At 53.6% G+C, this 13,731-nt stretch overlaps 4 protein-coding genes across 4 annotated transcripts; 2 read left to right on the top strand and 2 right to left on the bottom strand.

Annotated features, from left to right (window-relative positions):
• Nucleotides 1–149: 149 nt before the first annotated feature.
• Nucleotides 150–1,118, top strand: BKA58DRAFT_313557 (uncharacterized protein; the record flags this gene model as incomplete). The annotated part of the gene is made up of 2 exons (XM_046167435.1): nt 150–527; nt 591–1,118. The coding sequence occupies 2 exons, from the start codon at nt 150–152 to the stop codon at nt 1,116–1,118; spliced, it is 906 nt and encodes a 301-aa protein (XP_046025788.1).
• A 115-nt stretch (nt 1,119–1,233) lies between these two features.
• On the bottom strand, nt 1,234–2,425 carry BKA58DRAFT_455692 (uncharacterized protein). Its single transcript, XM_046174567.1, has one exon. The coding sequence runs from the start codon at nt 2,101–2,103 to the stop codon at nt 1,348–1,350; it is 756 nt and encodes a 251-aa protein (XP_046025787.1). The 5' UTR covers nt 2,104–2,425; the 3' UTR covers nt 1,234–1,347.
• A 702-nt stretch (nt 2,426–3,127) lies between these two features.
• Nucleotides 3,128–4,298, bottom strand: BKA58DRAFT_312586 (thioesterase-like superfamily-domain-containing protein; the record flags this gene model as incomplete). The annotated part of the gene is made up of 3 exons (XM_046167390.1): nt 3,128–3,166; nt 3,217–3,734; nt 3,785–4,298. The coding sequence occupies 3 exons, from the start codon at nt 4,296–4,298 to the stop codon at nt 3,128–3,130; spliced, it is 1,071 nt and encodes a 356-aa protein (XP_046025786.1).
• Nucleotides 4,299–4,495: 197 nt separating this feature from the next.
• BKA58DRAFT_140764 (uncharacterized protein) lies at nt 4,496–11,359 on the top strand. The gene is made up of 5 exons (XM_046164584.1): nt 4,496–4,910; nt 4,999–7,599; nt 7,645–9,071; nt 9,118–9,721; nt 9,774–11,359. The coding sequence occupies exons 1-5, from the start codon at nt 4,828–4,830 to the stop codon at nt 10,951–10,953; spliced, it is 5,895 nt and encodes a 1,964-aa protein (XP_046025785.1). The 5' UTR covers nt 4,496–4,827; the 3' UTR covers nt 10,954–11,359.
• Nucleotides 11,360–13,731: the final 2,372 nt, after the last annotated feature.

Here is a 13,731-nt window from a genome sequence, read left to right as displayed (position 1 = left end):
CGAGTCCATGAATCATCGACTCCCGCATCTAGCACCGTCAATTAACACTGTCGTCATCTTACGCTCACGCATGCACGCGTCAACATAGGCCAACACGTATATAGTGCACAACCGCGTCAATGGATTCAGCTCCTGATAACCCAAACTCCATGCCTGCAGCAACCAGTGGCTCTCGCTCCAAACTCCTCTCAACCAACCTCAAGAACTTCATTAGCAAACCCGCCCTCAAGCATCCTCAAAAAGCACTTACCGTGCAGCTGTGGAACGCAGAGCAGAAAGCCAATCCAAGCAGTAGCAACCCGCCTCCTCGACTAGCAGCCAGACAGCAAAGAGCAGAGATGTCGACTTCAACTAGCGGACAGGCCACTGGCGATATTGTCAGCAGCGCGAACTCAGGATTCCCCAAGACAAGCGATGCGCCCGGCGAGCAGTTTGAGCCCAGACAGACGGCTACAAGTGAAGACTACGAGCCCGACCCGAGCAAGAGCATCAAACTCAGCCCTCAACGCCAGGCCTTAGTCGACGACGTTAGTTCACATCCTCTTCCACAACAGATCCCCCGAACATAAAGACTAACACCCTACCCCCAGATCATCGCCCTCTACTCCTGCCAACCCACCATCGAACGCGTAAAACGCTACACGCCCGACTGCGTCTACGACGACCAATTCGTCTACGCCAACGACCGCTATAAAATGGCCGGGCAGTGGTTCGCCCTCCCCAAACTCTTCAACGCCTCCATCAACGAATCCTACCAAGTAATCCGCTCCGACGACGACATGATCCAATTCAAAAACAAGCAGTCCTGGACTTTTCGGCTCATCCCCAAGACCGCCACCATCACGGGCCTTGTATCACTAAGTCTGGATCCCGCGACGAAAGACAGCGAGTTCATGCAGATTAAATATCACAAGGATCAGGCGAATGACAAGGATTATAGTCATGAGGGCGTGGGGTTTAGCTTTAAGAAGTGGCAGGCGGATAATGTGGTTAAGCATATGAGTGCGCCGGAATTGAAGGAGTTTGAGGCGGATAAGGGGGCCAATAAGGAACATGTGAGGAAGTATGGGAGTGGGAAGGAGGAGGGGGATGCGCCGAAGAGGGATTTTACGAATTAGGCGGGTGGAGGGGTGTGATGAGATTGACGAATGAACGAATGAAGAAAAGCTTCGTTCTGACCTTCTAGTTTACCATGTTGTCCCATACATTGCCATTCGATCATGGACAAGTAGAAAACCCCTCAAGGCCCAGCATTCCGATAGCGACAGTTTGAGATTATGACGTTGTACGGGGGAGAAACAGGAGCGTTACCTCCTTCCCACGAGGAGCGTATTGCTCATCGTCAACCTAATCTCCACCTTGTATGAAGGCTACCAGATCGTCGATTTCCTTTTGCTGTGGTAAAGGCGCGTCTACCCATGTCTCTCGCCCAAGGACCGTGACCTCAGGTAATCCTGCGGCCGATAAATCTAAGAGAAGCTCAATCTTCTTAAACTCGTCCTCCGGAGTCTCGGTAGCAACCTTCACTGCCTTGGGGAGACCGATCGCCTCTCTAATAACGTTATTACCCTCGTAATCTCCTATGTCCCAGGCTTTTCTTTTCGCGTACATTTTGGCGGCGATGAGAACTACATTGGATTCAGCGTTGCCACTTGTAGGCTCGACATGCGAGGCCTTACGGTTGAGCTGTATCTTACCGTTTGAGTCAAGCCCAGTAGGATCAATTGTCCTAGGTGCTCTATCATCTGGGCCGCCTGTCACCCAAAAACTCAATATCCTTTCGCTGTCGGTAAAATCCCTGCTGGCGCTATCACCAGCCTGTGGGCCATTCTTCTTCACCCAACTTCGTCTTTCCTTTGCTAATTGTCGCTGAATTTGCTCGGTATCCTCTTCTCTACGCTGTATTAAGGCACCGTCTCCCCGCCAACCGCCGTCGAAAAGATAAAGGTAGATGATATTGGCCCATTGGGCGTCACACGTCCAATCAACACGACCGGCTGTCCAATCATCGACCTTTTCAGACTTCTTGTCGGGCCGGCAGAAGTAGAAACAGTAACGGGGGAAGTCACTCAGGCTTCGCATGAGACCCATTCTCGTAGGCATTCAGTTGATTACGCCAGCCTAGGCTGAGACAGGGCTGGCGTGAACCGTCATCCATTGCGCATGGCCAGGTTTTGTCGATCTGGTAACTCGTAGTCCTCAGTGGTTGGATCGGTGAGCGTAAGGTGCGTTGTACTTTGCCGATAGTCGTCAGTGGCTTTTCGTAGTTGTTCTATATGAGGGTGATCTACACCGTACTCTGCCTGTTGAAAGGAAGCATACGTTGCCGGGAACGCAAGAATTTATACTGACCTCCGACTCACATGAAGCCATGACCTCGAACAAGAAGACGCATTGAGAACCCTCGCCCGCCCAGGTTCTGTCGTAACCACCCACATCATGTATGAGTTCCGTCGCTTACCCGCTCCAGCACGGGCAATACGATGTCGGTAGCCAGGCTTCGAGCGGACCCAATAGTGGCATATATCGTCGTATAAGTGGGCCGTGTGAGGATGGCCACGCGCTATCGAGGAGTGAGAGCTGAGGGAAGCGTCATGTTGAAAAGGCAGCGGCGACCGTGTATCATAAGTATGCGTCAACGAAGCCACGCTAGCCGCTGCTTTTGGTCACAGCACGTGCGTGTTGGTATCCCGAGGTTTCCAACGGAAGCCACAGTGCTCACTCCTGGGTACAACAGAAGGAGCTACTGGCATGTTGTGGTCTGGTTCTTTGTTCTGCTTCTCTCGGGCCAACGGGTCGCAGTGACATGTGTGCTGGGTCGTTGGAGCTTTTCTCCTCAGTCGTGTCCAGTCATCGTGACCTCGATACTCATTCGTGGGTATAGACGTATACTGACTGATCAGTGGTTATCGAGCGGGTGAGCTGACCTCGGGAATCACGGCGTACCCGGAAACTGGGAAGAGGCACGGCTCGCGCAAGAGGGAAGACTCATGAAAACGCGTCAAGGAATGGAGTGGGGTGTCAGAAGATTTGGTCAGGTCTAATTGATCTATCAATAAAGGATATAAGTCTATGCAAGCGGGTGGTTGAGAACGCAAATAAGAAGACCGGAAACATGACTGCGTCTTCACAACTTGCTGTCGTTCTGCTTGAGTCGAATAAGACCCTGATGAAATTAGCATCGCTGAATGTATGGTTGAGGAGCGAGAGTCTTACCTCTTGTACGCAGGTCGCGATAAGGGTTCCATCTTTCGTGTACATCCTCTGGAAGACGAGTCCACGACCATCGCCAGCCCAGGGTGTCTCTGTCTCGGTGAAGATCCACTCATCGGCCCTGAAGGTACGGGGGTTGTGGAAGTAAATGGTATGGTCCAGACTGACCATCATGCCAATCTCTGGCACGTCATCCGCAACTTTCTTTGGATCCTCTCCATTCTTTATGCGCTGTATGCGCTTGATGTCGGCCTCGCTCACGGACTGACGCTTCAACTCGGCATCATCCATCTCCAGCAATGTCTTGAGCACGTCTTCGCCGATGCTGGACTTGGCGGCACTCTTGCGTTGTGAGGAATAGCGCCATAGCTTGTGGACGCGCGCGACAGTGCCGATGAAGTAGCTGTCGGACATGTAGGCGATGGCGGAGAGGTGGGCCTCGTGGCCTCCGGCAGGTGAGATGCGACCGCGCGCCTTCACCCACTGACGGCACTTCTTGGTGTGAGGTTTGTCGGAGTCCTCTGGACGAGGTTAGGGTAGGCCACGAAGCTTGACATGTGAAAGCACTCACCATTCTCGGTCGCCAGTCTCTGGCTCTGGAACGGACTGTGGCCGCTGGGGTGCATCTCCGAATCCGAATCCTCCTCTGGGCCTGGCACGTCAGCCATTGGGACGACATGCTCGACCTTCTTCGCTCCTCCGCTGTTCTGGCGCACGAAACTCATAGTTGTCGTGAAGATGACCTTGCCCCGCTGGCGCGCTTGTACTGTTCTTGTCGCGTAGGACTTCCCTGACCGCACTCTCTCTACATGGTATATGAGTGGTATCTCTGAGTTGCCCGCAAGCACAAAGTAGCAGTGCATGGAATGTACAGTGAACTCGGGATCAACCGTCTTCTGGGCTGCAGCGAGCGTCTGGGCGATGGCAGCACCACCGAAGATACCGCGCGCACCCGGGGGATGCCATAGTGGGCGCGTGTTGGTGAAGAGGTCAGGGTCGATGTCGGACAGTTGCGTCAGTTCGAGGACATTTTCGATTTCGGATTGCGACTGGTCTATGGGCGGCGGGCGGATGAGTGTCGCCATCGTCTCAGAGTATGGATGTTAGAGGAGCAAGTGAATAGTTGCAGCGACCGTCGGCCAGGAGAAGATAAGAAGAGAGCGTGCTTGTGATTACTTGACTTGACTCGGGCGCGTCCCGGCACACCTTCAGCTTCCTCGAGCCGAGGCATAACGCGCAAACCCACATGTCGCAGCAGGTACCACCACGTACAGGGGCAGCGGCGACGGCTGACTAAGGCGGCCAGTGAGGAAGGCACTGAGCGCCAAGAGGAAGGCGCGGCTGCTCTGGGGTAGGAACGTCATACTGGCTGTCTGGTGGTGGCCTGCGTACCTGACTTGTTTGAAGCCAATGTGCGCTTTCAGGCATTCGACGACAGGGTCTATTCCAATCTGGGACTCCCTTGTGGCCATTCTTCACGCGCGCATTCTCCCTGACCCCCTCACATTGGCTCACGGCGCCTCGTATCTTTACTTTTAGCATGTCGCGGATTGCCACCGCATAGCCTAACAACATTCGCTCCACCTGACTGCGCCGCCGGAGGAAAGAGACACCATGGCCGAGACGAACCCGGAGTTGCAGGCCAAGCTGCAGGAGCTGGACCACGAACTCGAGGAGGGCGACATCACACAGAAGGGGTTGGTACTCTCCTCCCGCATGCACATCCACGGTTGCTGCCGCTGTCGCATTCGCATCCTCCCCCACGTGCGCTAACGAGTCGCACAGCTACGAAAAGCGAAAGACGGTTCTCCTCTCGCAGTACCTGGGGTCCGACTTCTCAGCGCAACTGCAGAATGACCTGCGCCGGCAGAGCCCCGCCCAGAGCGAGGGCTCAGGCTCTCGCAGCGCATCCCTCGCCGCCCTCTCTGGGCCAAACCCACAGCAGACGCCGCACATCGAACTCCCACGACCCGACTCGTACGATGAGAGCTCACCGCAGGGCACCATGGGCTCGTCTGTGCACTACCCCAGCTCTTCGACGAGCACCGCTGGCGGCAACTCGCAATACATGGCATACCCACCAAGTCAAGTAGGGCGCTTCCAGGAGAAGCAGCTGGGCCTGCGCACCACCTCGCTGCAGCGCAATGCCTCGCAGCTGTCGCAAGGGAGCGAGACATTCATTCCCCGGCCGCAGACACCCGAGTACACCTACTCGCGCGAACCCACGATGATGGGTAACTATGCTTTCAACCCCGACACCCAGCAAGGCTTCGAGAATGGCTATGGGTCGCCAGGCGAGGCTAGCAGAAGGAGCACGATGCTGGATGTGAACCAGGGCTACTTCTCCGACTTCACAGGGCAGCAGATGCAGGACCAGCGCGACTCATACGGCGGACCGAACCGCTACTCGACGGGCGACGCCTTCTCTCCGACCGCTGCGATACCACCGCCCATGATGAACCCGAGCGACCTGCCCGTGGGCGCTGCAGACACGATGATGCCACTAGAACCGCGAGACCTGCCCTTCGACGTGTACGACCCTCACAACCACAATATCAAGATGTCCAAGTTTGATAACATCGGCGCTGTGCTACGCTACCGCGCTCGTACACAGCCGAGGACTACCGCTTTCTGGGTGCTAGACGCGAAGGGCAAGGAGACGGCATCCATCACTTGGGAGAAGGTGGCCAGTCGCGCAGAAAAGGTCGCCAAAGTCATTAGAGACAAGAGCAATCTGTATCGGGGCGATCGCGTGGCGCTGGTATACAGGGATACGGAAATCATCGAGTTTGTCGTGGCTTTGATGGGATGCTTCATCGCGGGCGTTGTAGCAGTTCCCATCAATAGCGTCGACGACTATCAGAAACTCATCCTCCTCTTGACCACAACCCAAGCACATCTCGCACTGACTACGGACAACAACCTCAAAGCCTTCCATCGTGACATTAGCCAGAATCGTCTCAAGTGGCCGAGTGGAGTCGAATGGTGGAAGACGAACGAGTTTGGAAGTTACCATCCCAAGAAGCATGACGATACGCCCGCCTTGCAAGTGCCCGAGGTAGCATACATTGAGTTCTCGCGCGCACCAACCGGCGATCTGCGTGGTGTCGTACTGAGTCACCGCACCATCATGCATCAAATGGCTTGCATCAGCGCAATGATCAGCACCATACCTGCCAACAACCCGGGGAGTCAGGATACTTTCAACGGCAACTTGAGGGATTCGTCTGGCAAGTTCGTTGCGCCAGTGCAGAACAGAGCACCTACCGAAGTCATTCTTTCTTACCTCGACCCCCGTGAAAGCGCTGGTCTCATCCTGAGTGTCCTGTTTGCTGTCTATGGCGGTCATACCACTGTCTGGCTGGAAACACCGACCATGGAGACACCAGGTCTATACGCACACCTCATCACGAAGTACAAGTCCAACATACTGATCGCCGACTATCCGGGTCTCAAGCGCGCCGCATACAACTACCAACAGGATCCCATGGCTACTCGTAATTTCAAGAAGAACACGGAACCCAACTTTGGTTCGGTGAAGATATGCTTGATTGATACACTCACTGTCGATTGCGAATTTCACGAGATTCTTGGAGACCGTTATTTCAGACCTCTACGGAACCCCAGAGCACGAGAGCTGATCGCGCCCATGCTATGTTTACCTGAACACGGCGGCATGATAATATCAGTACGCGATTGGCTCGGCGGCGAAGAGCGCATGGGATGCCCATTGAGCATAGTGTCAGAGGAATCCGACAACGAAGACGAGATCGACGACAAAGCCGCGGCAGCCAATGGCTATTCTAGTCTTATCGGAGGAGGTACCACGAACAACACCAAGGAGAAGAAAAAGAAGAGTCCAACGGAATTGACTGAAATCTTGCTGGACAAGGAAGCACTGAAGTTGAATGAAGTTGTGGTTTTGGCCATTGGAGAGGAAGTGGGCAAGCGCGTGAATGAGCCCGGCACTATGAGAGTTGGCGCTTTTGGTTATCCGATACCCGATGCGACGCTGGCCGTCGTAGACCCAGAGACTAATCTTCTGTGCTCCCCTTACTCGATAGGAGAGATTTGGGTAGACTCGCCATCATTATCTGGAGGTTTCTGGCAGCTGCAGAAGCATACTGAAACCATATTCCACGCACGGCCATATCGTTTTGTAGAGGGTAGCCCAACACCGCAATTGCTCGAACTCGAATTCCTACGCACTGGATTGCTCGGATGCGTTGTGGAAGGCAAAATCTTCGTATTGGGTCTGTACGAGGACCGTATCAGACAGCGTGTCGAATGGGTAGAGCATGGTCAGCTGGAGGCCGAACACCGATATTTCTTCGTGCAGCATCTTGTCACCAGCATTATGAAGGCCGTGCCCAAGATATACGACTGGTAAGTGTGATCGGATCCACGTGTGATCATTCTAACATCGCGTAGTTCATCTTTCGACTCGTACGTCAATGGCGAATACTTGCCAATCATCCTCATTGAAACACAAGCCGCATCGACCGCGCCCACAAACCCAGGCGGCCCGCCGCAACAGCTTGACATTCCCTTCTTGGACTCATTGTCTGAACGATGCATGGAAGTACTGTATCAAGAGCACCACCTGCGCGTCTACTGTGTGATGATCACAGCACCAAACACGCTTCCCCGGGTCATTAAGAATGGTCGACGAGAGATTGGAAACATGCTTTGCCGAAGAGAGTTTGACAATGGCTCACTACCCTGCGTCCATGTCAAGTTTGGCGTTGAGAGGTCGGTCCAGAATATCGCGCTCGGCGACGATCCTGCTGGCGGCATGTGGTCATACGAGGCGTCGATGGCACGCCAGCAGTTCCTCATGCTGCAGGATAAGCAGTACTCCGGAGTGGATCATAGAGAGGTCGTTATTGACGATAGAACGTCTACACCTCTCAACCAGTTCTCCAACATACACGACCTTATGCAGTGGCGTGTATCACGGCAGGCTGAGGAGCTCGCCTACTGCACTGTCGATGGCCGCGGCAAAGAGGGCAAAGGCGTCAACTGGAAGAAGTTTGACCAGAAAGTTGCAGGTGTCGCAATGTACCTGAAGAACAAGGTCAAGGTTCAGACTGGCGACCACCTCCTTCTAATGTACACGCATTCGGAAGACTTCGTTTATGCCGTCCATGCGTGCTTCGTCCTCGGAGCTGTGTGCATTCCCATGGCACCAATCGACCAGAACAGGCTGAATGAAGACGCGCCTGCACTACTACACATCATTGCCGATTTCAAAGTCAAGGCCATCCTCGTCAATGCAGATGTTGACCACCTCATGAAGGTCAAGCAAGTGTCGCAACACATCAAGCAGTCAGCCGTCATCCTTAAGATCAGCGTACCGAACATGTACAACACCACAAAACCACCTAAGCAGTCTAGCGGTTGCCGCGATCTTAAGCTGACAATTCGACCCGCTTGGATACAATCTGGTTTCCCTGTGTTGGTATGGACGTACTGGACACCTGATCAACGACGCATAGCTGTGCAATTGGGCCACAGCCAGATCATGGCGTTGTGTAAGGTCCAGAAAGAAACTTGTCAGATGACGAGCACTAGACCAGTCCTCGGCTGTGTGCGCAGTACCATTGGACTTGGCTTCATACATACCTGTGTCATGGGCATCTTCCTTGCAGCGCCCACATACCTTGTGTCGCCTGTCGACTTTGCGCAAAATCCGAACATACTGTTCCAGACTTTGTCGAGATACAAGATCAAAGATGCGTATGCGACGAGCCAGATGTTGGATCATGCCATTGCACGAGGCGCCGGTAAAAACATGGCTCTGCACGAGCTCAAGAACCTCATGATTGCAACGGATGGTCGGCCACGTGTCGATGTTTGTAAGTTTTACGATCTTCATGGAAACTTATCACTAACATCTGTCAGACCAGCGCGTAAGAGTACACTTCTCACCAGCAAGTCTCGATCGGACAGCGATAAACACCGTCTACTCACACGTACTGAATCCCATGGTCGCATCGCGGTCATACATGTGTATTGAACCGATAGAGCTACATCTCGATGTCGGCGCCCTCCGAAGAGGTCTCATCATGCCTGTCGACCCAGACACCGAACCCGGTGCTCTACTAGTCCAGGACTCGGGTATGGTACCTGTTAGTACACAGATATCAATCGTGAACCCGGAAACAAATCAGCTTTGCCTGGTCGGCGAGTACGGTGAGATCTGGGTTCAGTCTGAAGCGAACGCACACAGCTTCTACGGCTCGAAAGAACGCTTAGATGCAGAACGCTTCAACGGCAGAACTGTCGACGGCGACCCCAACGTGCGATATGTTCGTACTGGAGATCTGGGCTTCTTACACAACGTCACGCGACCGATAGGCCCCAATGGTGCGCCAGTCGATATGCAAGTGTTGTTTGTTCTAGGTAGCATCGGTGATACCTTCGAAGTCAACGGTCTCAATCACTTCTCAATGGACATTGAGCAGTCTGTAGAGCGCTGCCACCGGAACATTGTCCCTGGCGGATGGTGCGTACCCTTCAAATATCTTCCCACTCCTACACATACTGACTGTCTCCAGCGCTGTCTTCCAAGCAGGTGGCCTCGTGGTCATCGTCGTGGAAATCTTCCGTCGCAACTTCCTCGCCAGCATGGTGCCCGTTATCGTGAACGCCATCCTGAATGAGCACCAACTCGTCATCGATATCGTATCTTTCGTGCAGAAAGGCGACTTCCACCGATCCAGACTCGGAGAGAAACAAAGAGGCAAGATCCTAGCTGGTTGGGTGACGAGGAAGATGCGCACAATCGCCCAATACAGCATCCGCGATCCAAACGGCTCGGATGCGCAAATGATCAGTGAAGAGCCCGGTGTAGGCCGTGCTAGTATGAGCGGAAGCATGCTGGGCATGGGCCGGATGGGACCAGCGAGTATGAAAGCAAGTTCCACTCGAGCACCAAGCTTGCTCGGCATGACAGCGACAATGAACAACCTGTCGCTATCACAACAACAGCAACAGTTGTCAACAAGCCCTGGTATGACCCCACAACCAGGTCAACAGTCTTCCGTCTACACACAAAGCATCCCCGAAAACCCACAAGCCGGCCAGTACCAAGGTGTCGAACTCCACGATCCCAGCGACCGCACACCAACAGATAACCGCCATTCTTTCCTGCCCAACCTACAACTACACCAAGGTGGGGCAATGGACTATTCGCCCATTGACCGAGCCGGACCTTTTAACGAGAATGCACACCAGCACCAACCTGGCAACTACCAAAACGCATACCATCCCCAACAACAGCAGTACGAGTCCAGCGGCAGCGGCCTAAGCGGCCAAGTACCCGACATACTCCGTCCCGGACCCTCCGACGACACGAACAACACGGGAACGTGGAATACCAGAGAGTTCTACAGCGACAGCACGCCCTACTCCTCTTACGATAACACATCACCAGATGCCAACATGCAACAACAGCAAAATCTACAGCAACAACAAACATGGACAATGGACTCACAGCACAGCCAAGGCTACAACGCCGGATACGGCGCCGGCGGCGAAGAAGTCACGCGATACGTCAGCCATGGCTCGTATGATAGCAGAGCGGGTGGGAACGGCGGTGGAGGCGGTGGCTTGCGAGTAGCAAACCGCGATTCTACGGCAAGCGAGAGTGAAGACGATAGTTGGAGGAGAGACGTTCTTGCTCAGATGAATTTCGCTGGGGGGCCGGGGCCTGCTGGGGGGAATCATGCGCAGTAGTGGGTAGGAATATATGAAGAGCGTGTGTGTGAGGTGAGGTGTTAGTGTCATGTTGGGTTTTTGCAATGTTTGATGAAGATGGATGATCAGGGCAGGCAAAGAATCAGTCGCGCTATGATGAAGGTATTGCGATAGCATTCAACAAGTAATAGTTGAACTTGATCCCGGGGGTCCTTCAGGTACCCTTTCTTCTACACCGTACCTTCCCATCTCATCCCATCACCCACGGAGAATCTCACCATCATCATCTCCTCCCCTCAAAGTCAAGACGGTTATTCTGCAGTCCAGCCCCAGTCCATTCCCACATACCAACACGACACTGACACTCTCACCGACAACCCCACCGAGGCCGCTTCGCAAAAGTCTTGTCCTGCAGCTTTTCGCGTTTCATGTTGAGGAGCGCCAACCCCAAGCGCCTGTTATGTGGCGTTGCAGGATTGCAATTGAACACCTTTTAGCGAAATGACTGCAGATATACTAAGGTGTTTCATATGGACAAGCTTTTCTGACGGCATGGGAGCGAGTAGGAAAACAGATCCATTGCCTGTCTGACATGATGCTAACTGACTGACAGGTTGCTAGGCGGGTGTTGGTTTGGGCTGAATTAGATGGCCAGGAGTTGGGTTAGGTGTTGGGTTAGGTTGGTGGTAGGTGGGTTCAATGAAAGGTGAAGCGGGGTTGGTATTTTCAATGCGTTCTGGAAGCATCGAATTGTGGTGGACGTTATCGGTCCTTCTTTGGGAAATATACTACTCTCTACTACTGTACCCGCTGCACGGGTACGAGGATATGAGAATGACGGGTTTGAACTATGGCTCGGGTTGCGCGAAGATCCGGGTTCCATCGATCGAGTTTTCCAGCTTTCAGGTTTTTCGATGTTCATGCACGTGGTGGATTGGGAGTGGGGTGGTTGTTCTACAAATACGATAGTTTGGTACGCTTGTCAAGACGGTGGTTTGGAAAAAGCAAACGTGGCAACGAGCATCGTGATCGGAGTGAAGAGAGGTTTGATGTATACCTACGTGTCTATGCGATCGTATGTTTGTTGTGGTTTGTGTAGCAAAGGGCGGTATATCGCACGCACGCTTGGGGTGTCTTGGATATGCGACAAGATGAGATGAGACGAGGCCGTGCAGCGGCTCGAGGGACAATGTTGAATCTGACTTCGTGATCGGCTGCCAGGTGGGTAGATCTAGGCTCTGAAGTCTACAATTTGCTTTTGGCTTTCTTGGAAGTTGGTGCCATGACGGCGTAGGACCGAATTTTGGGCACTGGGCACTGGAAACTGGAAAGCGAATGCGAGGTGGTGTAGACGCTGTTGGCAGCGCACGTTGGAGGCGCGCAGCTACTGACGCAACTAGATACTTCGGCGCTTTGAGTAATGTGAAACTGCAGTGTACGACCATCCTGAGGATGAGAAGAATTTTTCCGGCACTTCACCAAGATGCGACAGCATTTTCCTCTCGTGTGTTGTGAGTATAGCACGGTGTTCATGCGCGACCGAAGGATCGGACATGTGGGCGTTACGCCGTTCGACAGGCGCTATTGTTTGACAGCTGGCGGGGCAGCGCATTGCCCACGGGCGCAAAAGGTCTGTTCCGACGTTATCGCGAGGTACCGTGAGCGATGACGGAATGAGACGTATGTCCCGAAGCTATCGCATGTTTGAAACACGACAGAACGAGGGGCAACGACACGGCGGGGCTCATGCAAGCAACACCAAGTCGGAGGTACCAAATAGCAGATTGCTGTAGTGTGCGCGGTGTTCTGAGGATGGCACGACCATAGTGTAAGATCATGTAGGGTTCTTGTGACGATCATTAGGCCAATCTTTGGTTTTATTGCCTAGCAGGACTGGGCAAACTTGAGTTCGCTGTCGAGGGGCGTGATCCCGAGACCCGGGTAACCGATGTCTTGGTGTCTTGGTGTTTCAATCTTATCGTAAGACGGGAGGGTTTCCCTACTGTCAGTATGAATCGCATCAGGCACGGGAGGGCGCGAGTCGCCGTGAGTGAGAACTGTTACAAGTCATTTCCGATAACAGCCTGCGGGCTTAGTGATTCATGGTAGGACTATTGTCTGCGCAGATGACGGTGAGTGTTGTGAAATTCAACGGAATGATGCGGTGATAGAGTCCAGCATGGTCAGTAATTAGGATGTAGTGACAGCGGACCGTGTGGTCGGTCGAGTAAAGGCAGCCGCGGCATTGCACGTGTTTTCTTTGTCGTGGCGCAGTCTCGATGAGCGCATGGATTGCTGCCATCGCATGAACTTCACATGACGGTGCTCATGAGACTCACCCGACAACCGAACCAACATGACAAGACGGAAGAACCCTCGCGTCTCAAACTCAGGGCTTCATCGCACTGCTGCTCCGACACCGACTCGCTCGCAGGGTTCTTCATCCTGCTCCGGTTCGCGCAATAGCCCAGGTGGAGATTTCATCAGGACAGCGCGTGGCGGCACCAAGGAACAATTTTGCCTCGGCGGCCTGACCGAAATGTCAAGATGCATGAGAGGCGTGCAAAAGCCGTTTTACCAATACCGATGGGTATGATTTTCCCCAGGTTGTTGATGAGGTTGACTCGCTTGTTGTTCTGTTTTGGGGCGGCTACCTTAGGCGCCGGAGTTCTGGAGCCGCACAAGTCTTGGGAGGGACCTTGCTTTGGCTCCCGTATTGGCAGAAATAGATTGGACGGCTGATTGTGATTTATGGGAGCGGGTGTGGCGGGCATGGGATCGTGACATGGAAGGAATGGAAGAGCAGGTTTTGGAGAG

This window comes from Alternaria rosae (assembly GCF_020736505.1).
Source record: "Alternaria rosae strain MPI-PUGE-AT-0040 chromosome Unknown BKA58scaffold_4, whole genome shotgun sequence".
In the NCBI taxonomy this organism is placed as follows: domain Eukaryota; kingdom Fungi; phylum Ascomycota; class Dothideomycetes; order Pleosporales; family Pleosporaceae; genus Alternaria; species Alternaria rosae.
This window is presented reverse-complemented; position numbering and strand designations above follow the sequence as displayed.